This window comes from Bison bison, unplaced genomic scaffold, assembly GCF_000754665.1.
Source record: "Bison bison bison isolate TAMUID 2011002044 unplaced genomic scaffold, Bison_UMD1.0 scf7180017864139, whole genome shotgun sequence".
NCBI lineage: Eukaryota > Metazoa > Chordata > Mammalia > Artiodactyla > Bovidae > Bison > Bison bison.
The window spans coordinates 12,155,637-12,175,968 of NW_011494711.1; the positions used below are offsets into that span (position 1 = coordinate 12,155,637).

A 20,332-nucleotide genomic window follows, 5' to 3' on the forward strand; every position below is an offset into this window, starting at 1 on the left:
ATTTTCAGTATAGTGGTAAATAGAAGTGGTGAGGGGATATCTTTTGTTTGTACCTCATCTTAGGGGGAAAGCATCCAGTTTCTCATGTCATAATATTAGCTAGCTGTAGGGTTTTTATAGACGTTCTTTATCAAGTTGTAGGGTTTATCCTCTACTCCTAAGATATACATGCCTTCTATTCTTCAAACTGTCTTATTTTCCCAAGTTCTAATAAATGTGCTATTTGCAAGATCACCTGACAATTTGCTCATAATTAATCATATCATTTTGTGGTTTATAGTTTTGATCATGAAAGTTTTATTTCTCTGTGGAATTCCTTTCATCTGCTCACTAAGATGTACCCACATAGACTTGATAAAGTCCAGTATATCAATCAGTGAATTCACTTAAATACATTCAGATTCCCTGAGCAGAATTTAGAAGCAAGTAACTGGTTCACTCTTTAACATTCTTTTAAAATCTTCTGTCATTTCATGCACCTGGGGGACAAAGCTGGAAGGTCTGTAACAGAGCTGGATATAGTTTCCTCCTCAGCTTTTTGGCTGGTTATACAATCTTGGCCAATTTCTTTAAATTAAAAAGTCGTTAATCTTAACATTGCTCTATGTAAAAATTAAAAACGGTGACATTCACACTTTTTTTTGCTCAAAGAAGTTTAGAGAAGACTCAGTATCTTAAATTATCAATTTGTGAACTCCTTGAATAGTGTTGTGAATAGCTTCTAAGGTAGCTCCCAGTCCCCTCCTCCTGTTCATGCCTTTGTGTAAGCCCAGCTCTGTGAGTGTGGGTGGGTCCTGTGACTTGTATCTAACAAATAGATGGCACAATTGATGGGATATCACTCTTGTGATTATGTTCTGTTCTATGGCAAAGGTACTGGGATGTCAGTCTGGTTACACTGCATTATTTAGGGCTCTGTCTCACTTCCCTGGTGGCTCAGATGGTAAAGAATCTGCCTGCAATGTGGGAGACTCAGGTTCAATCCCTGAGTTGGGGAAAATCTTCCGGAGAAGGAAATGGCTACCCCCTCCAGTATCTTGCCTGGAGAATTTGACAGACAGAAGAGCCTGGCAGGCTACAGTCCACGGGGTCACAAAGAGTTGGACATGATTGAGCAACTAATGGTTATAGTATCTCTTTCTCTCTATTGTTGGGTTTTGATAAGCAAGTTGCCATGAAACCTATGGCTATAAGGAATGCTTCTGACAACAACCCTGAGGAATTGTGATAGGAAATCCTTCCCCAGTCAAGCCTGTAGATAAGAACTCAGTCCTGGGTGACATCATGATTGCTGCTCTGTGAAACTCTGAGGATATTAAAAGATTGTGGGGTCTGGCTGCCCACAGTTCAAAAGCCAATAACAGGCCAGTTTGGTAGAAAGGAAAGCTTGCTTTATTTCAGATTTCAGCAACTAGGGGGGTGGTGGGCAGACATCTGTCCAAAGGCTGTACCCCCCGACAACTGGCAGATGCCCCCCCACACACACAGCCAGAGGGGCAAGAGCTTTTAGAGACAGAAATGAGGTTATATACAGAAACAGCACAGTCATCTTTGACAGTCATCTTCAAATTGGTCATCAGTGGTCTAATCAATGTCAACTTGGTTGTTGACATTGATTGTTTTAGGTACAGTTGGTTGTTGTAGGTACAGTTAATTTTCAGTTCCAGGGTCTGTTTCCTCCCATTTTTTGAGGCCAATTCTTATAATTGCGGCAGCTTATGTCATGGGTATAGCCTGGTCATCATGTAGTTTATTTTTTTATAAGACAGCACCTGGGATATGGTTCAGAATATTATCTGTAGTCCTTGAGAAGGAAACAAAGGTCCTTAACTCTGTTTAATGACTACGTTATTATTATTTGATCTTCTTTGACTGTTTTCCTTTGTTTCTACATTTTCATTTCTCTGATTAAACTTATTCTTTGACTGAAGTTTTCCACAGACAAAAGCAGGCAGAGGATGTTGCAGGGTTTGGGGTCAAGGACCACAGGGTCCTGCTTCGTTTCAAGGAGACCCAGCTAAACATACTGTGCCCGTACTCCTGACGCACAAACTTTTGAGATATTATGTTTGAAACCTCTATGTTTGCAGCAGTTTGTCAAACAACAACAGAAAGCTAATACAAGTGCAAAGCCTCAATTAAATAGGTAATATATTTTAAGAACCTCAAAGAGATAGGTGTTAATAGGTCACTCTAGATTTTTTAAATTCCATTTCATTTAAAGTAAGTAAAGACAGAGAGAGATAGCAGAAAGTTCTGTCATTGAAGAGTAGCATTCTTTATTTCAGAAAGGTGTCAAAATTTTATTTTATTGCCCATAGTTGTGTAAGGAATTGGATATAAAGCACCAATAATTTTGTGATCCAAAGTATAGTATAGTTGTTATGTGTTATATACTATGCTTAGACTGTATACATCCACCAATACTTATACTTTATGATTAGTATACACAAGCTGTTTCCAAGTTTGATCTTCACTTCAGACTAGGATTTTTAGTATTGTTTGTATCATGCACTAAGATGGAAAAGCATTAAAAAGTAGAAATGATAAATAAAAGTCATTTCAAAAAATATAGTTCCAACCTGTTTGACATGGTGGTGTTCCTATAGTCACATGACAAGAGTGACTCCTAATAGGTTTGATTCAAATTTGATTTATCAATCAAAGCCATATTAGAAAAATCCATTTTCATAACAAATTTTCAATTAGTAAATTCACCAATATTACATATTTGACAACTTTGGGGTTAAAAAAAAACTCTTCACTTTTCTTTTCCCAGTAAATTATATCAAAGTAAGTCACTGTGGTCATTGCACACCAGAAAATTAGAGAAATGACATCTTCTAAAGCCTCATTGAGGTCAGATTCAGGTTGAAAAACTATGCTATGAGAAATTTACCCACATTTCCACTCAACAACAGGTTTCTTACAACTTGTGAACACACAAAACATGCGATACCCTTCCTTCCTGTACTTTGGTTAAAAAATGCTTAACTTTTTTTCCAGAACATGTCTAACTCGGCTCTCATGCTTCTTATCGCAGGCGACAGTGCAGCATGCTGTGCTTCTTCCCTCTACCATTTTGGGTTTGATGTTTACTGTAAGATGGTATCATACTATATTTAACACTTAAAACCACAGAAAGGCAAATGACATGTTGTCTGCTTTTCCAGATGAACTGCGGTAGCTCTTAAAACATTGTTCACATAGAATACTTTAAAATCATCTTTCCTAAAATAAATATAGTATTTTTGCCCCTGGACTTGGTGAAAGAGGACAAACAGATAATGCTACACACATGTAAGCAGATCTTTAACATGACAATTCTAGTCTGTGGTGAGAAATAAGCAATATCTGTCAAATCACAATTGATTTGCAAGCCCCTGTTGGAAATAAATGTATTGCTAACCATGTAGTTATTATAAGGTATGTGCTTATATCTGAAAACTTGCTTGTAGACCTGAGAAGAGTCACCTTATATGTTTGCCTTTCTATTTACCAAATAGGGTCTTTTCTCCTATTTACAATATCCTTATTCATGCAATATCTACAATTGTACATTTTAAATATTGGGGTTGGGGCAAATGGTAGTCCTGTGGTGGTAACCACACAGAACCAGCAAAGAGGTGAACAACATCCGGAGAGACTAAGCAGGTAAGCTAGAGCTGGGAAAAACTGGCTTCCAATATTAGCCCTCCCAGTGACCATGGGGGCTTCTCTGAATACCTGCTTCCTTATCTATATGCCTAATGTCTCTCTACAGGTTTATTTCTGGGATCACATGGACAACATCTTTCACCTATTATGCATTCAGTAAATGACAGACAAGATTGCCGTTGTTCCTGTGAAAGCTCTACTCTTCACATGAATGATTCTTATGCATAGCCCACTGGATACTCCTGAATTCAAAGAATTAATAGAAAGTATGTCCCATTAGAAATATTTTCCTATTTTATTTTATCACTTATTTCTTACCCTACAAGCTTCCTTGCCCTCATCTCTTTTTTCCTCAAAATGAGTCACTCTTTATTCAGTTTATTTAAGTGTATCAGTTACACTCAAAGTCATCTATCTCTCATACATACACACACACACATGCACATACAGCGTTCACAATCAGTAGGGACTGTATATTACATTGTCCAGATTATCTACCCTAGAATACAGGTAATGAGCAGCTGTATCGCCAGAACAGAGAAATCATGAACTTTAATTGGCATTGAATAAAAATGTGATTGAAAGATGAGGAGTAAAAGTGATATCAACATAACTAATAGACAAGAGAGTGCTGCAGCAATAACTACTAAGAATATATAATATAAAGTGAGGAGTAATGTGAAAAAATTCCACAGGAGGAAAATCTTTTTCCTAACTCTAATTTTTCAAACTTTAGATATTTGTTCAAAAAACATCACAAGGCTGTAGGATCTTGAGAGTTACAGACTTGTCATCAATGTTTAGGAAGAGCAAAAGTTGAATCAGGTAAGAAAGACATCCTCATCCATTTTGTTTAGGCCACCAGTAAAAAAGACCTTATTATAGTCTTTAGTACCCATCTTAGAAAACATCTTTCAATGGATTTTATAAAGCTTAAATCCTCTTATTAAATCTACTTCCTGCTTTATTATCACTGTGGATATTAAAAAAAGGGCTGATGATCATCTTCGCTTCTAATCTTTCATAAATTTGAACAGAAACATTCAAAACGCCTATTAATAAGCCTCCCCATAGTCTACTGAGCTCAAGCAAATATAAGTTTTGTAACCCACCAGTTAATCTACAGAAGGTATTCCAAATAATTACATTCTGTCACATTCTTATTTATACTTGATTCTAAAAAGTTCTCAACTTTTCACATGACTAATCTAGAAAATAAATATTACCCTTGCTTTCACAGGCAGCATTAAAATGAGCAGGCACTTGAGTTAATTTGTTATATTTTGTAATTTACTATTATTTAATTTTCCTACTGCCTGCTTAGAACTTGAACCGTTCTGGTTAAAAAAAGATTGCAAAAGATACATAGTAGTACAAAAGTTTAAATAAAGTTCACTACAGCCATGAAATGAGATGTCAGTTTTGCAATCCATCTGCACTTTCTCACTAAACTGGGTGGAGCTGATCTAAAGGAATCTGAAGATATTTACAAAATAAGCTAATAGGAAAGGGCAGGGCAACCCATTAAAAGCGACTCTCTTCCTCTTCCACAGCGTGGTGAAGGCCTGGGATGAATTTCAAGAGCTGTTTCCGGACACTTCCCCTTCTGCTTTTCCTGGGCAGGGTCCCATACATGCCTGAGAAGTTACCCTCACACAAGGGAGACATGGACCCACTGCTGGCAGAACTAATGCTCCGATTCCTCCTCGAAGAAGACCTCTTCAGAAAATCGTCTCCTTCCTTCAGGACAAAGCACTCGTCATCTGTGCTTGTCTGGCGGCTGAAGGCGTCCCGACTGGAGTCTTCAGACACACCGGTCTGGTACCCATCCTCACTGTCTATCGTCATGGAGCTCAGCCAGCTCTTACAGCTGCTGGCACTGGATAATCGATTCCGGTCCCGGAGGGCCGCGCCAGGCAGGGGTCCAAGCAGTGTGAATTCATCTATGTCCATATTTTCCAAGCTTGGGCAGTTAGTCGCATCACCTACAGTGCAGAAAAGAAAGCCTCCTGTGAAATAGATCTAAGCATCACTCCTTACAAGTAAATACATCAAAATTTCTCTTTGAAAGGCACAAGAAAGAGTAAGGGTAAATAGTTCTTTTCACCAAGCTTGCACAAATAAGTGACTGTCTATGAGATCATTTGATAAGCTTAAGAGTATGATTTTTCAAGCTATTTGTCCATAGACTGTGGGTGCTCAGTTACTTGGTTGTGTTTGACTCTTTGTGACCCTGTGACTCTAGGCTGCCAGGCTCTTCTGTCTATGGAGTTTTCCAGACAAGAATACTAGACTGGGTTGCCATTTCTACTCCAGGAATCTTCCTGACCCAGGGACCAAACCTCCATCTCTTGCATCTCCTGCACTGGTGAGCAGATTCTTTAGCACTCTGCCACCTGGGAAAACCTTGTTTATGGATTAGTTTCATGTAAAGGATTCCATGGTCACAAAAAATGGTCTAGATTAAATAAATTGAAACAAAATCTTCACATTAGAATAGTTCAACTCATCTAACAGTATTCCAGTGCAACTTTTGAATTTCCAAAAGAATCATTTCTCACATTAAAGTGGCCCCGCCACTTTTTATTAAAATCATCATAGAAATGGGTTCCAAAGAATATACTTGGAGAAATGCCCTCTTATGGATTTTCTCTATTTTAGTTCCTCCAGTTTTTAGTTACTGCATTTTTTAATAATTGTAAAATTATTATAACATCACTTGAAGTGTATGGAAATCACAGTTATAAAACCTGCACCTTACGGACTGATTATTAGAGAATTCAAAGATGCTTAGAACAGAAAGGATATCTTAGCGCCTCGATATTCCCAGTTTATTCTTAGAATACTTTAATACTTATATTCTTTGAAATGGTAGTGTACCAGAAAACATCCCTGTCCTAAAATAAATAATCATTTGAAAAAATTGAATGTTATCTGCTTAGCTGAATTTCTTCATCAACCTTTTATAACCTACATCTGGGCTCTCCAAACTCAAATTTTAATCTCACAACAACAGCCTGTTCATATCCCACTTGCTTCTGTACTATCTGAGTTGTTTGGTATGCTGCTAAAAGAAAGGAGATTATTTGTAATGCTACCCAGAAAAAAAAATCATTTGAAGGTGACTTTGCTTCAGGAAAAGTAATAGGACATTACACACTCAGAAATGTGTTTTTTTAACCTCATGCTGATTGTCTCTACTGCTGCTCTCCTTTGCCCTTTGCCCTTGGTTGACAATATTAAAAGAGACTGTTTGTTTATTTTTCCATTTGATCTGCAAGGTTGAGTAGGGTCAGCCCTATGGTGACCAGTTATAATGCGTTCTTTTTTGTTAACAAAACCTACTTTATTTCATTTGGACAACAAGTTGATGAATGTCTTTTGATTGGAGAGCATTTGGCATGTAGAATCTCATGCCCTGGATATTTATTCTAGGTCTATAAAAAGTAAACTAAAGAACTCTTTTAATCTCTCAAAAAATATAGACAATGGCCTTATGAGGAGCCAATCTCCTTGATCCTGAACAAAGGACCTTGTCTATACAAGGCCATGCCCACAGAACCACAAAACTGCCTACACTTATCAGATCAAACCCCATCTCCCCTTTAGGATGCTCCTCTGCAAGTAGAGGCAAAGATATGCCAAACGCCGTGAAGTCTACAGAAATCCAGGAAGTAGCCATATATTTGTGCCTCTGACTTGTTAGCAAATTTTAGAGCCCTCAAAAAAACCCTGTTATACATTTTTAAGAATATTACTTTGTAAACACAAATAGAGAAGTAACTCATATATGTTTCATTTTCTGAAAAGAAAGAACTTGAACACCAACTTCTGTCATAAATTAGTGCCGAATTAAGAATTAAATATATCTTTTTTCTATAAACAGATGATCACTAAAACAAACAGATAGTGTAAGGTTATAAATAGAGACTTTAGGTCAGACTTATCTAACAAAGATATAAGCTGTATTTCACACCCACATAGCTAGTAGTTTCAGTGCATTATTTGCACACGTAAGTTCATTCCTCAGGTTATACCAGTCACACAGCAAGTGCCAAGTCAATGAATTTTAAACTCAACCCTTCTTCTCAGAATGCATACAATGGCAAGAAGCATGCATTTACTGTTTTAAAGATCCTTCACATTTCCTGGGTTTGAGGGCCATGAAGGAGAATACCTCTGCATTATTCTAACTTACACAATTTGAGCAAATAATACAAGCTCCACCCAAGAAGCATGCTACCTTTCCAGTTTCAAGAGTTTCTCAGAACTATGCAGCCCTTGAGCCAAAGGTATTCTCAGGAATTTAATTCATCTGCCAAAGTAATAAGAAAATGAGGCCACCATTCATATTGCTCTTCTAAAAACCCCAGGTGCTTCTTGCGAGTGTGTGCGTGCATGTGTGTCCATGTTTTCGTGTGCATGTGTTATGTGTGTGGAAGAGGGGGCGTCATCTGACTTACCCCTCCTCCAAATACACTGGTCACTCCAAAAGCCAAGCCAAAGGAATACAAACTATTTTTGACCCATGCTAGACAATTTTTTCCTTGTAATGATGACAATCTTAAAACAATTTAGACACAGAAGTACTGAAAGAATGAAATGTAAGTGTGGTTTCTGAACCGGAAATCACATTTACCATGAAGCAGGCGCTGTTCCTGTAACTGCAGAGATCTGAACTCCACCCATTTCTTCTTTAAGGTTTGCTGAGAAAGAAGAAAAAAAGTGCTAATTATTAGGAAACCCCAGAGGAGACAGCAATGTACTTTCAGGGGTTCAGATTTGTCAATTCATTTTTTTTCATTTCTTTCTAGCACCAACAATCCCTCTCATTCATTTGAAAGATTTTTTTTTTTATGTATAGTAGGGGAATATAGGGAACACCAATTTCTCAAGAAATAGTCTAGTAGCACCAATGAATTGAAACAATAACATTGTTTCAATAGAGATGACAGAAAATAGAAACAATGACATTTACGTTTTTTTATTTTAAATTATTGGAAAAGCAGATTGCTTGGGTTTGTGTCCATTTACTAGCTGATTCAGCAAGACTTTAAACTCTAGGCTTCTCTCATTTATAACATGAGGACAACAGAACCTAAACCCTTGGATTTTCATGAGGATTATAAGCATTAGTAGATGAAAATGGGTGGAATGGTGGATACAGCTTAGTAAATGTTCAAAAATGCCATGATCATTTTGAATGGACACAGAAGATGTGGTACATATATACAATGAAATATTACTCAGCTATGAAAAAGAATGAAATAATGGCATTTGCAGCAACATGGATGGGCCTAGAGATTTTCACACTAAGCAAAAAGCAAGTCAGAAAGAGAAAGACAAATACTATATGATATCACTTATATGTGGAACCTAAAAAAAATGATACCAATAAGCTTATTTATAAAACAGAAACAGATTCACAGACAGAAAACAAACATGCTTATCAAAGGGGAAATGGGGCAGGAGAGGGATAAATTAGGAGTATAGGATTAAGACATACACACTATTATACATAAAATAGATGAACAACAAGAATTTATCGTACACCACAGAGAACTACATTCAGTAGCTTATAGTAACATGTAATAGAAAGAACTCTGAAAAAAATATATATGTATAACTGGATCACTTTGCTGTACATCCAAAACTAACACAATATTGTAAATCAACTGTATTTCGATTAAAAAAAAATACCACCATCATTCTATAAGCCTGGGTCACTAACACTATTTTTTCTGCTGGATATCTATTTTTCTTTTTTTTTTTTAATTTAATTTAATTTTATTTTATTTTTTAACTTTACAATATTGTATTGGTTTTGCCATACATCAAAATGAATCCGCCACAGGTATACATGTGTTCCCCATCCTGAACCCTCCTCTCTCCTCCCTCCCTCGCCAAGGGAAGCTGACCAGCTCTAAAAGATATCCTTGGAGGGCTAAACTTAGAACATTTCTTAACAGTTCTTGACTTCTTAACTGCTTCCTTCCTTGGCTGCTCCATGCATGAGAACAGTGGCCCAGGGAGGGATGAAGGGGCTGCTGTAATGGTCACGACTGCACATGAGGCCTGGCCTAGCCCACAGCCAGGATGCGGATGGGAGTCGAACGTCAACAAAGGAGAAGGCACCTGACGAGGCAAAAGGCTCCTTTTCCCTTCTCTCTGCTTTTCACTCCACCCCTTCTTTGCCACTTCAGGTCCACAGAAAGCCCCCAGATTTAGGTACCCCACCACTCAGATTCGCCTGTGGACATTTATCAGGAAGGAAAGGCAGCCTGAGAAGAAACAAATGGTCCTTTGTACAGATCAGTCTGGAAGGGGTAGACGAAGGCTAAAATGGGAGAGTGGGGTAAAAGCACATTTGGAAGAGGAAGACTAAAGGAAAAGAAAATATTACAAGAATGCCATTAAATGTTTAAGGGGGACTCTGGCTGTTCAGGGAATGAACAATCACTGGGCAGGACTTTCTCAGCCTTGATAACAGTAACATATAGCAGCATTCCTTATGCCTGTCAGTATAATATGTAATCAATAAATCAAAGACATAAAATACCTCGCTCAGTTAATTCCTTGTCCTTTCTATACTATAACATAGTCTACCTGGCTCTAAGACTGCTGGGCTACCTGAATTTATAGCTCTTATAAACCTGAGGTCATGTGAAGGTCAGAGTCAGGAAACCAGGAAGTACAGAACCAGCAGGGATCTGGCATATAAGCCCTTTTTTCTTTCTTAAAGAGGTTTATCTCTTACAAGAGAATAGAGTCCAATTGGGGAGCATAAGGATAGACCAATACTCAAAACTAATTATAGGCAGAAGAGGAAGTTGTATTTCTGTACTTACTACCTATAAATACAAAGTCAGGACTTGCCAAATAGTTTCTGTGAAAATAAAGGTTTTTAAGTATCAAATCTGTTGATTTGTCCCAGTCATCTCAGTATGTCGTCACTTAAACCAAGAAAATACCAGTGTAAAGAGCAGCTGTGTCAAAGTGACTAAGAGCTTTTAGTCTGTACTGAAGCTTCCTTATTTTGCTCAAAGTCTGTTTCGGTCTATTATTAACATCACAGTGGTGTATTTGGACAAATCTAACCTCTCATTCAGAGACGGCAATGGCACCCCACTCCAGTACTCTTGCCTGGAAAATCCCATGGATGGAGGAGCCTGGTAGGCTGCCATCCATGGGGTCGTGAAGAGTCGGACACGACTGCGCGACTTCACCTTCACTTTTCACTTTCATGCATTGGAGAAGGAAATGGCAAGCCACTCCTGTGTTCTTGCCTGGAGAATCCCAGGGACAGGGGTGCCTGGTGGGCTGCCATCTATGGGGTCGCACAGAGTCAGACACGACTGAAGCGACTTAGCAGCAGCAGCAGCAACCTCTCATTATTAGAAGAAAATTGAAGCATAGGTGAGATCTAACCCTACTTGGCCACATCAGCTCAGCTCACTGTGCCTAGGTCAGTGCCTATCATACTGAAGCTGCTCCTTAAATGTTGAATAAATGAAAGGGTGTCTTCCTGAAGCAACACTCAGCTGTCACAGACTGGATATTTGGTTGAATATGTCTCCAATGTTTTCATTTTCCATGAGACTTTAGATAAACATTTCCATGGCACTTTACTACTTATATGCCACCTGGGCTTACCTGGTGGCTCAGACAGAAAACAGTCTGCCTGCAATGCAATGCAGGAGACCCTGGGTTTGAACCCTGGGTCAGGAAGATCCCCTGGAGAATGGAATGGCTACCCACTCCAGTATTTTTGCCTGGAGAATTCCATGGCCAGAGGAGCCTGATGGGCTATGGTCTGTGGGGTCACAAAGGGTAAGACATGACTGAGCAACTAACACTTACTACTTTTATCATGTTTTCATAAATAATGGTCCTAAAAGTTCCAGATTAAAAAATAAAGGTTCAGTGTAGCAAAATGGTTCCCAAGGGCTACAAACTCAGTAAATATCAGATAATAGCTCCCTCAGTTAGCCCACTAGATGTGCTGTTTTCATGTCAAACATTTGAATCATAGGTCACAAGAAAGGGAATCCCTGAAAATTTAGCTCAAAAGGGACCATCGTTTCTGAAGAAGAGGTCGTGGCCACACAAGGAACCTTTGTGAGACACGATGCCACTGACGCAGCAGGATGCACAAACTAAATGTCACTGCGTGAAGGGGAAGCCAACCTGACTCTGGTTAATAGGTCAGATCCAGACATTTCTAGCCCAAGTGATGAGCTGGAAACCTCACAATTACAAGATTAGAAAGGCAACAGAAATGAAAGATGATGAACAGGAATGAACCCAAAGTTCTACTAGACCTGGAGAAAAAGAAAGAAGTCAGGAGAAAATTAGACCCTATGTGAGGCAGAGACAAAGACAGGTTTCCCGCTTGAGAGAAGAACCTTGGTTAAGCTCTACCACCATGAAAAAGAGGCTGAACAAAGCTGCTAAGGGTGACTATAGCTCATGGAAAGCATGTACCCACAGGGCCAGGAGCGCATGAACGCAGCCTCACGACCCAAGCTGCATGCTGGCCCCCAGGGAAGGCATCCAAGCTGCCAGACCTGGCTCTGTACTGGAAGTCTTGAGTTGCAGAGCAGAAGCCACTGCCCAACTCACACTGAGTGGCACAGAGAGGCCAAGGGAAGCAGGCAATCCACACTCTCCAGAACTCCACAGAAGTTTAATGATAAGAAAGACAACAAAACTGATAATCAGTACATAAATTCTCTCCAAACAAAAAACATAAAAGTGTTCAAAGACTTTAAAATAAAGAGTATTTGCAAGAGAAATGTGATGTTCCTAAGAACAAGAAATTTTAAACAAAGGAAGAAAAGAAAAGATAGGCATGAAAAAGAATTATTTGAAAATAAAAAATTAATATTTAAAACTCAATAGAAAGAACACATTCTATACAGAACACAGAAACATTACTGAAGATATTACAAAGGAATTAAAAAATAACATAACAATGAAAAGAATTGAAAAAAGAATGCAGATATAGTAGATACATACACATATATATGTATAAGTGAATCACTTTGCTATACACCTGAAACTAACAAAATTGATTGCAAATCAATTATACTTCAGTTAAAAAATTAAACAAAAACATAATGTGATACAAAATCTGAAAGGGTGGTTAAGAAGCATGGAAGGTAAATCAAAAGATTCTGAAATGCGCCTAGCAGGAGTTTCAGAAGATTATCCAGGGAATGATGAGGAAGGTATATTCACAGAGGTCAAGCTGATAATTACCCCAAACGGAAGAAAGTCACAAAAACTGAGAACACTGCAAGTTCCCAGCAGGATAAATTTAGAAATGAATCCAAGCCTAATGAGACTGTGGTGAAGCTGTAGATCAGGAAAGACAAAAAACTCCTTAAAAGCAATCAGGAAAAAGATGGATAATTGACCAAAATTGAAATACTGGGTTTTGAAAAGATCCCCAAATGGGAAATCCTCTAGAGAGAATTACCAAGGGGGGAAAAAAAAAAAAGACATAAAAAGTAGTACAAATGAAAATGGGGACATAAGCACAGCTTGTTAGAAAAGAAAAAGATGAAAATAGAATGTTTATTATCAACTTTGTGCAATAAATTTGAAAATTTCAAAACTTTACTAGCAAAAACATCATTCAATAAAGCTGGCTCAAGCAAGCAAACAAACAAAAGCAGAAACCTCGAGCAGTCTTATAAAGAAACCAAAACCAAGTTTAGAAGTATTCATATCAAAAAGAACCCCAAGGCCAGGTGATTCAGATAGTGTTACAAGAATTCTACCAGAGGACAAAAAGGGGAAGAGATTCCTTAGCTCATGCTAAGAGCCTAGTAAATTCGATACCAAAACTAAAAAAGAAGATTAAAAAAAAGATAGTCTGAGAGAAGAAAATTACAGGCCATTCTACCTGTAAAATGAAGTTACCCTCAACAATTCTAAAGAAAATGTCAGCAGGCCAAATCTACAAGTATATAAAAAATATAAATTATGACCATAATTTACATAATTATGTTATACTTATTATACTTATGTAAATTATGGATTTATTATAGAAATGCAAGGGTGTTTTTACATTAAAAAATCTTTAAATGTTATTCATCACACTGACAGATTTTTAAAAATAAATAAGACCATCTCAACACTTACAGAAAAAAAATGTATCTGATACAAGATAATATGCAAGCACTTTTTTACACAAGTAAAAAAAACCAGCAAACTTGGTATAGAAGGGAGCCTTCTTAACATGAAAAATATATCCCTAGAGATAAGAAAGAGTCAAAAGAACTCCCTTTATGATCAAGAGCAAAGCAAGGATGCCTACTAGTTTAGTTTCTATTCATCATTGTATTATAGACCTTACCCAATATAGCAAAATAAGGGCTGAATATCATTCCTAATAGATAGTTACTATCTTCATGAGAAACTCAAAATAATCTATAGATAATTAGAAATTATATAGTCTGGCAAAGTGTTTGAGTATAATAACAGCATAGAAAAATTTATTTCACACAGCTATGCATAAACCTCAAAACAATATTTTTAATAAAGTAGCTATATAACAATAAAAATCATTTTACAAAGGAATAAATCTAATAAAAGATTCATAAGATCTATCTACATAAAATATAGGACCTTATTGAAATACAAAAAATAATTTAAAATTATCTAGTGAGATAGTCTGTCAGTAAGAAAGCTCAATAGCATACAGATATCAGCTTTCCTCAAATTGATCTATATAAAAGGATGCTACCTATCAAAACTCCAAAATTAGTTATAGAATTTGACAATCTGATTCTAAAATGTGCACAGACAATTAAAGAGCCAAGAATAACCTAAAAATCTTGCCCAATCAGACATCAATATTTATTACAAAGGTAGAATAGCTGAATCTAAGGGAAACAAGTTAATCAATGAATCAGAATTAGAAGCCTGTAAGACCCATTCATATATGGAACTAGTGTAAAAACAGAAGTTTCATTTCAGATCCACTGGGGAAAAAGAAAGACTGTATAAAATAAATGGTACTGGGAGAACTGAGTTTCCAAAGAGAAAAAATAAAATAAAATTGGAATCCTAACTTATACTACATAAAAAATTAATTCTAAGTGAATTAAAGACTTCAATATTAAAAAATAACACTTTAAACTTTTATAAGAAAATATAGAAAATGCAAATTACCTACAAAAGATAAACAGTTAGGAGATCCCTCACAAACAAAATATCAAAGAACAATAGAATCAAAGTGCTAAGGAGACAAAACATCACCTTAGAATAATCCAATTACTTATAAAACTCTTTCAATAGCAGCAGTGAAATAAATATTTTTCAATAAAGACCCACCCACTCTCACTGAAAGAAACACTATGGCAAGAAGGAAAGTGAACCCAAAAGTAAAGAACAGAATATGAGAAACTGGGCAAGCCCATCACTTCACAGGCTGGTATACTTGCTCATTACCAGCAGTTAGGAATAAAAACCTGTCTTTTTTATTTTGAAAATTGATAGAATTTTCTAAAGTAAGCAATAATAAGGAAGATGGAGTCTTAAATGGATGTTTAAAGATGTTAAGATTCGTGATATTCTGGGAGAGGATGGAGGTGTTGAAAATTTTCTAGGTTAGAAAAACAATGAAGTATGTATATTAAAACTTTAAGAGAAAATGTTCAAAGCACAGAAAATGCTTATAAACATGCAAATATGTGTTGTGCAAGAGAGTTCTTTATTCCATGAAACATAAACCTATTTTTCACTTATGTTTTAAATAACATTGCTAGCTTATATTCTACATTTCTTTCCTTTTTTTCTTACAAAAGGCTGAAACAGCCAGTTTTACTTTTTCAAAAAAGATTTTCACTAAGACTCTCTTCTGCAGAAACAAATTAGCTTTTGACAGTTTTAAAAAACCTAAAGATAATATGATGAGCTATTTACTCCTTACAAAACTTCAATGATAAAATGTTAGAGACTTTTTTTAACTTGAAAACTAACACTCACTATTTGCAATATCCTGAAAGTCCTAACCAATATTATAAGAGAAGAAAAAAATAAACTAGTTGAATAATTGGGAGTAAAGGGGCAAACTTTTATTATGTGCAGATAATATGTTTATATAAAAAATCCAAGGGAGTCTGCAAACATATAGCCAGAATAAAGGGAGTTCAGCAAGACTCTTGGATTTAAAACTTTATATAAATATCAATAGCAATAAGCAATTGAAAAATTAAAAGACCACATTAATTACAGCAAGAAAAATTTAGAAATAATTATATTTATTAATTAAAAATACAATTTAAATTTATTTATTATATAGGAATAAATCTATCAGTGCATATGTAATATACATTATATAATATATAATGTATAATCAGTGTAAATATAAAATGGATGAAGAAAATACAGAATGTTTTTGAAGTACATAAACAACTTGAATGGAAAGACACAGACCCTGTGTTTGAAGTAAGGAAAGCAAAAATCATAAAAATGTTCATTGATCTCATTTACTCTATAAAGACAATTCAATTCTTATCACCATCTAACAGAGGATATTTTTTTAAGAATTTTCTAAATTGATTCAAAAGATCAGAGGAATAAGCAAAATGATAAGAATATAAAACTAATGTTGAGAAAGAAGAAAACAGGGCTTGTTGATAAATTAGATGTGGGAAAAGGGAGGAATACAAGATAATACAGAAATATGGTAACTCTACCCTCTTGGGCTCAATAATTAAGATGCACATAGTGAGGTCCTAGATTTCATGGCCTGCCAGAACTTCCTCACTCTAGGAAACAGATTTTTAAGACCCTCAAAGAGCCCAGAGAATATTCACTGAACATCCTGCATTGTGCAGTATCTCCTGAAAACTTCAATTTCTCCTCCAGAGTTGACAGTGTATTTGCCAGCAAAAGTAGATTCAAAGATATCCACAGGAGTAGAGGAACTTGATCTTTGTAGTAAGAAGGAGGCGAAATGGGAGAACAACAGAAAACAAAAATCTCAGGCCTTCCCCACACATGTACAGCACTTGGGAAAATGACAGCTCCTCCATCTTTGCTTTTTCCCACACAGAATGTAAATCAAAAGAGGTCACAGGTGCATTAATGAAAACTTCTTCAGATGTGCTTTCCTGTTGCCTTTCTGAGCCGCATAGACACACAGAAGGAGGAAGGAAGGAAGTGATTTGCCCTGGTTTGTAAATTTAATATTCCTGCAAAGGTAATTGTACGGCTCTTGATAATTCAGCAGTTTAGACTCATCACGACATTTCATCTTCAAGGGCTATCTCAGTTCTTCAAATAGATCTTTATTCTTCCACTCACACATTCAAGGATGAAAAATTTGTCTCACTGTATTAAATTAAATTACCTTTAAAACTTGCAGCTTTGCCTCAAGCTCTGTTCTTTTGAGAATCATTGTTCCATTAAGAGTCTCTATCCTGTTTTAAGAAAAAAAAGGAGGGGGGTGGGAAATAACATGAGTGATTCTCAAACAAGCACCATCCCTTACGGAGTACTACACTCTGAGCACAGACTATCCTCAAAAAGCAACATAAATGTTACCATTCTCATGGCACTTCAAGTATCTGGATGTAAGCCAAACCTTCTGACAACATTCAAAGAATGAAAATGGCAAAAAAAAAAAAAAAAAAACCCACACACACCTTTTGAGAGGGTGACTAGAAGAAAAGGCCCTGGTTTATTTGTAAACTGTAGCTCATTTTATAGAAGCCACTCTAGGGCAATGATGGTTGTTCTCTACTAGAACGTATTGTGTGGTCTGGCTGAACCACCTCTTTCATTTGGTGAGTATTCATTGGGCATCTACTATGAGCCAGACTCTAGACATCATGCTAAGCATGAGGAATACAGCAATTGAAAACCCGCACTAGGGCCTTTCAAACAATGAAATCAAAAAACTACGTATTGAAATGGGAAAATCTGTTCTACCTTAAGAGTCTAGAAAATTTTACTTTTGTAAATTGCCCGAAATTTAGAACTAGAACAAACAGGATCAACACTACTGAGATATTAACTTTCAAATGACTCATCTCAAAACTTTTAAGTGTACAACTTTTAATCCTTGAATTATCAATTTAATGGTGTTCTTTTTCCCTGTACCAAATGCCTTTCTAAAAATAAAGAGACTTGTTCTATCCTGAGTGATTTACTTGTTTTGTGGGCTCAAGTTAGAAGACTTTATTTTGACTACTAAACCATCATTCTGAATAAGATAAATATGACGTATGAGTTACAAAACTAAGCATCTTTTTAAGTATTGGTTCAAAGTCATTCTGATAAATAAGCTGTAACTCTATAAAGATGCAAGAAATTTGTCAAGGCCTGGTAAAATAATAATATTAAATGCAATCTATTGGGTATAATGCTGTTTCCAATAGCATTATACCCAAGACAATGAGATGATAGCAAGCCAACACATCAGCTTTCTCATTACGGGCTCTTGACTCTAGATGTTAGGGAGGATCCATGTGAATCTGTTTGGTACCTTCCTGTTGATCCGACCTACCCAAGCAACAGATATCTGTGGGCAGAACTGTAGGCATAGATTGGCCGCTGTCTTCAGTATTTGTACAAACTGTCTCTCATTTCCCTGACCTCTGGATTTCCACCTGTCTCCACCCACTACTCTAATTATACACCTGCGGTCTGCCCACTTAACCCACTTGGAATACAGGTTTCTGATTCTAACCACCAGCATGTTCCCTTGAACATGTTCCTACCTCCTGGTCTGAAATTTCTCTGGAGCTAGAGTGGTCCCCATCCTTTATCCTGAACTCATAGCAACCATAGAGTTGGACACGGGTCTCTTCCACCACCAGTCGTCTTTCAAAATTACTCTCACACAACCTCCCCCACCCCGCAAAAAAAAACATCCTTTGAAGTTTTAGACTAGAACCACAAAAGAGTGTCCAGGGAATTTTTTATTGGCAGCTTGCAAGGAACAGCTGTGGGATAGCTGGAGAAAGAATCCTGGCATCCAGAGCAGATGGTCAGATCCCAGCTCAGGCACTTACTAGGTGGTTGGTTTTAACTAAACCTCATTTCAGCCTGAGTCACTTCGTTTATAAATAGGAATAAAATCAACTTCACAGGATGACTGTAAAGAATAAATGAGATAATCAGAAGAAATTATAAACTATTAAACCTAACTGGTGAGACCCTTGCTCTGCTTACTGGAGAATGCTCTGTCTTCATTTCTTACTCTACTCTTCTTAATTCACCAGCCACCAATTAATTATTCTGGCTATCTCTCTATCCCTTGAACATGCCAAGCCTACTTTGATAACTCAAACCTCTCTTTTACCTGAAATGTTCTCACCAGGAGTTCATCGAACCATCCCTTCTCATCATTTCACTCTCAGCTCAAAATTCACCTTCTCAGAAAGGACCACTTTTAACACTTAAGCTAAAAATGCAGCCCTCTCGCTCAGTGTTTTATCCCATCCCTTTTTCTATTTTCTCCATAATAGTTATCATAATTTAAATATCAAAATATCTTATTTTTGCGGGCTTTTCTTACCTATCTCTTTCCATAATTAATAAAGTAATAGAAGTGTCTTTGTCTCCCTGAGCCTATCACAGAGCTGGAAATATAGTATTTGCTCAATAAATGTTATTTTAATGAATGGCTGAATTACATCTTTGTCTTATTAGGTTCTAAGGGTGAAAACGTCAGTTGAATCTCTACTGGGGAAGCAAGCCTCCCATTAGTAAACTGGGAATAGCAGCAGGTGTCAGTGTGCATGTTGCAGGGCAGGAGGGCTGAGCAGACTGCTCTTTCAGACAGAACACTAGGAGGGAAAAACAACTGGCTGGTGGTCTAAGAAGAAAAAGCTCAGCCCTTCTGAACTTTCGTTTGCTCTAACCACAGGATTATGTCAGCCACGGAAACTGGATTCATTCCTCTCTGTCTAGAGAGAATGTGGGCCAGTTTAATTGAATGTGAATCAAAAATAAAATTTTTAAAATGTCCCACTCAGACATAGGGCTACTGATGCCCTCTGACTTCAGATGTTGACAACACGTTCAAGTTTGAGGAAACCTTGAGAAACAAAAGGAACTGATAGAAACGTCTGTACCCAATATCCCCAAGCTATGGTGCGCTGCCTCCCTTGTGATCCCGAACAAAAAACCTATTCATTCACTCAACAGGCATTATGAGAGACCGTAACAATTTTTTAAGCCCCATGGGAAGCAACCAGATAGTTACGTTAACAGGTTTCCTGACGATCTGATCAGGTCAACAACTTGTTTGTGGGTAAAGCCTTCTGTGCTCACACCATTGATTTTTGCAAGGACATCACCTGGGAGATGCCAAGAAAAACGAGTGTTAAAATGGTTGGTTAAATAATCTTTCCTGACCCACATATTAAACAAAACACACAAGCCCCAAACCTTGGCAACATAAAGGAGCTGAGGAAATTCAAAGCAACAATCACATCCTGACCTTCACCATCAAAAAAAATTTTTTTTCTTGCTATTTAAATAATTCCAAACATAAGCATAGTTCTGACTTACCAGCTTGCAGACCAGCACAGTGTGCTGGGCTGTCCTCCTGGATTTTGCAGATCAGGGTGCACATATCTGCGGAGCAGGTGTTTTGATTTGGGAGCCTGTAAGTCTGTAAAATGAGAAAGATACATAATTACTATTAAAA

The 20,332-nt window shown here is 37.0% G+C and overlaps 1 protein-coding gene across 3 annotated transcripts in view; it reads right to left on the reverse strand.

The window, feature by feature from the left end:
• Positions 1 to 1,369: 1,369 nt before the first annotated feature.
• The window catches only part of CYTIP (cytohesin 1 interacting protein), an 84,369-nt gene continuing 65,406 nt past the window's right edge, over positions 1,370 to 20,332 (reverse strand). For all 3 annotated transcript variants that reach the window (XM_010840025.1, XM_010840024.1, XM_010840023.1), the window contains 5 exons: positions 20,194 to 20,296; positions 19,886 to 19,979; positions 17,024 to 17,093; positions 8,297 to 8,363; positions 1,370 to 5,642 (listed from right to left, as the gene is read on the reverse strand). In XM_010840025.1, the coding sequence (XP_010838327.1) occupies positions 5,182 to 5,642; positions 8,297 to 8,363; positions 17,024 to 17,093; positions 19,886 to 19,979; positions 20,194 to 20,296 (795 nt within the window). In that variant the 3' untranslated portion in view covers positions 1,370 to 5,181. The remainder of the gene's footprint in view (positions 5,643 to 8,296; positions 8,364 to 17,023; positions 17,094 to 19,885; positions 19,980 to 20,193; positions 20,297 to 20,332) is intronic.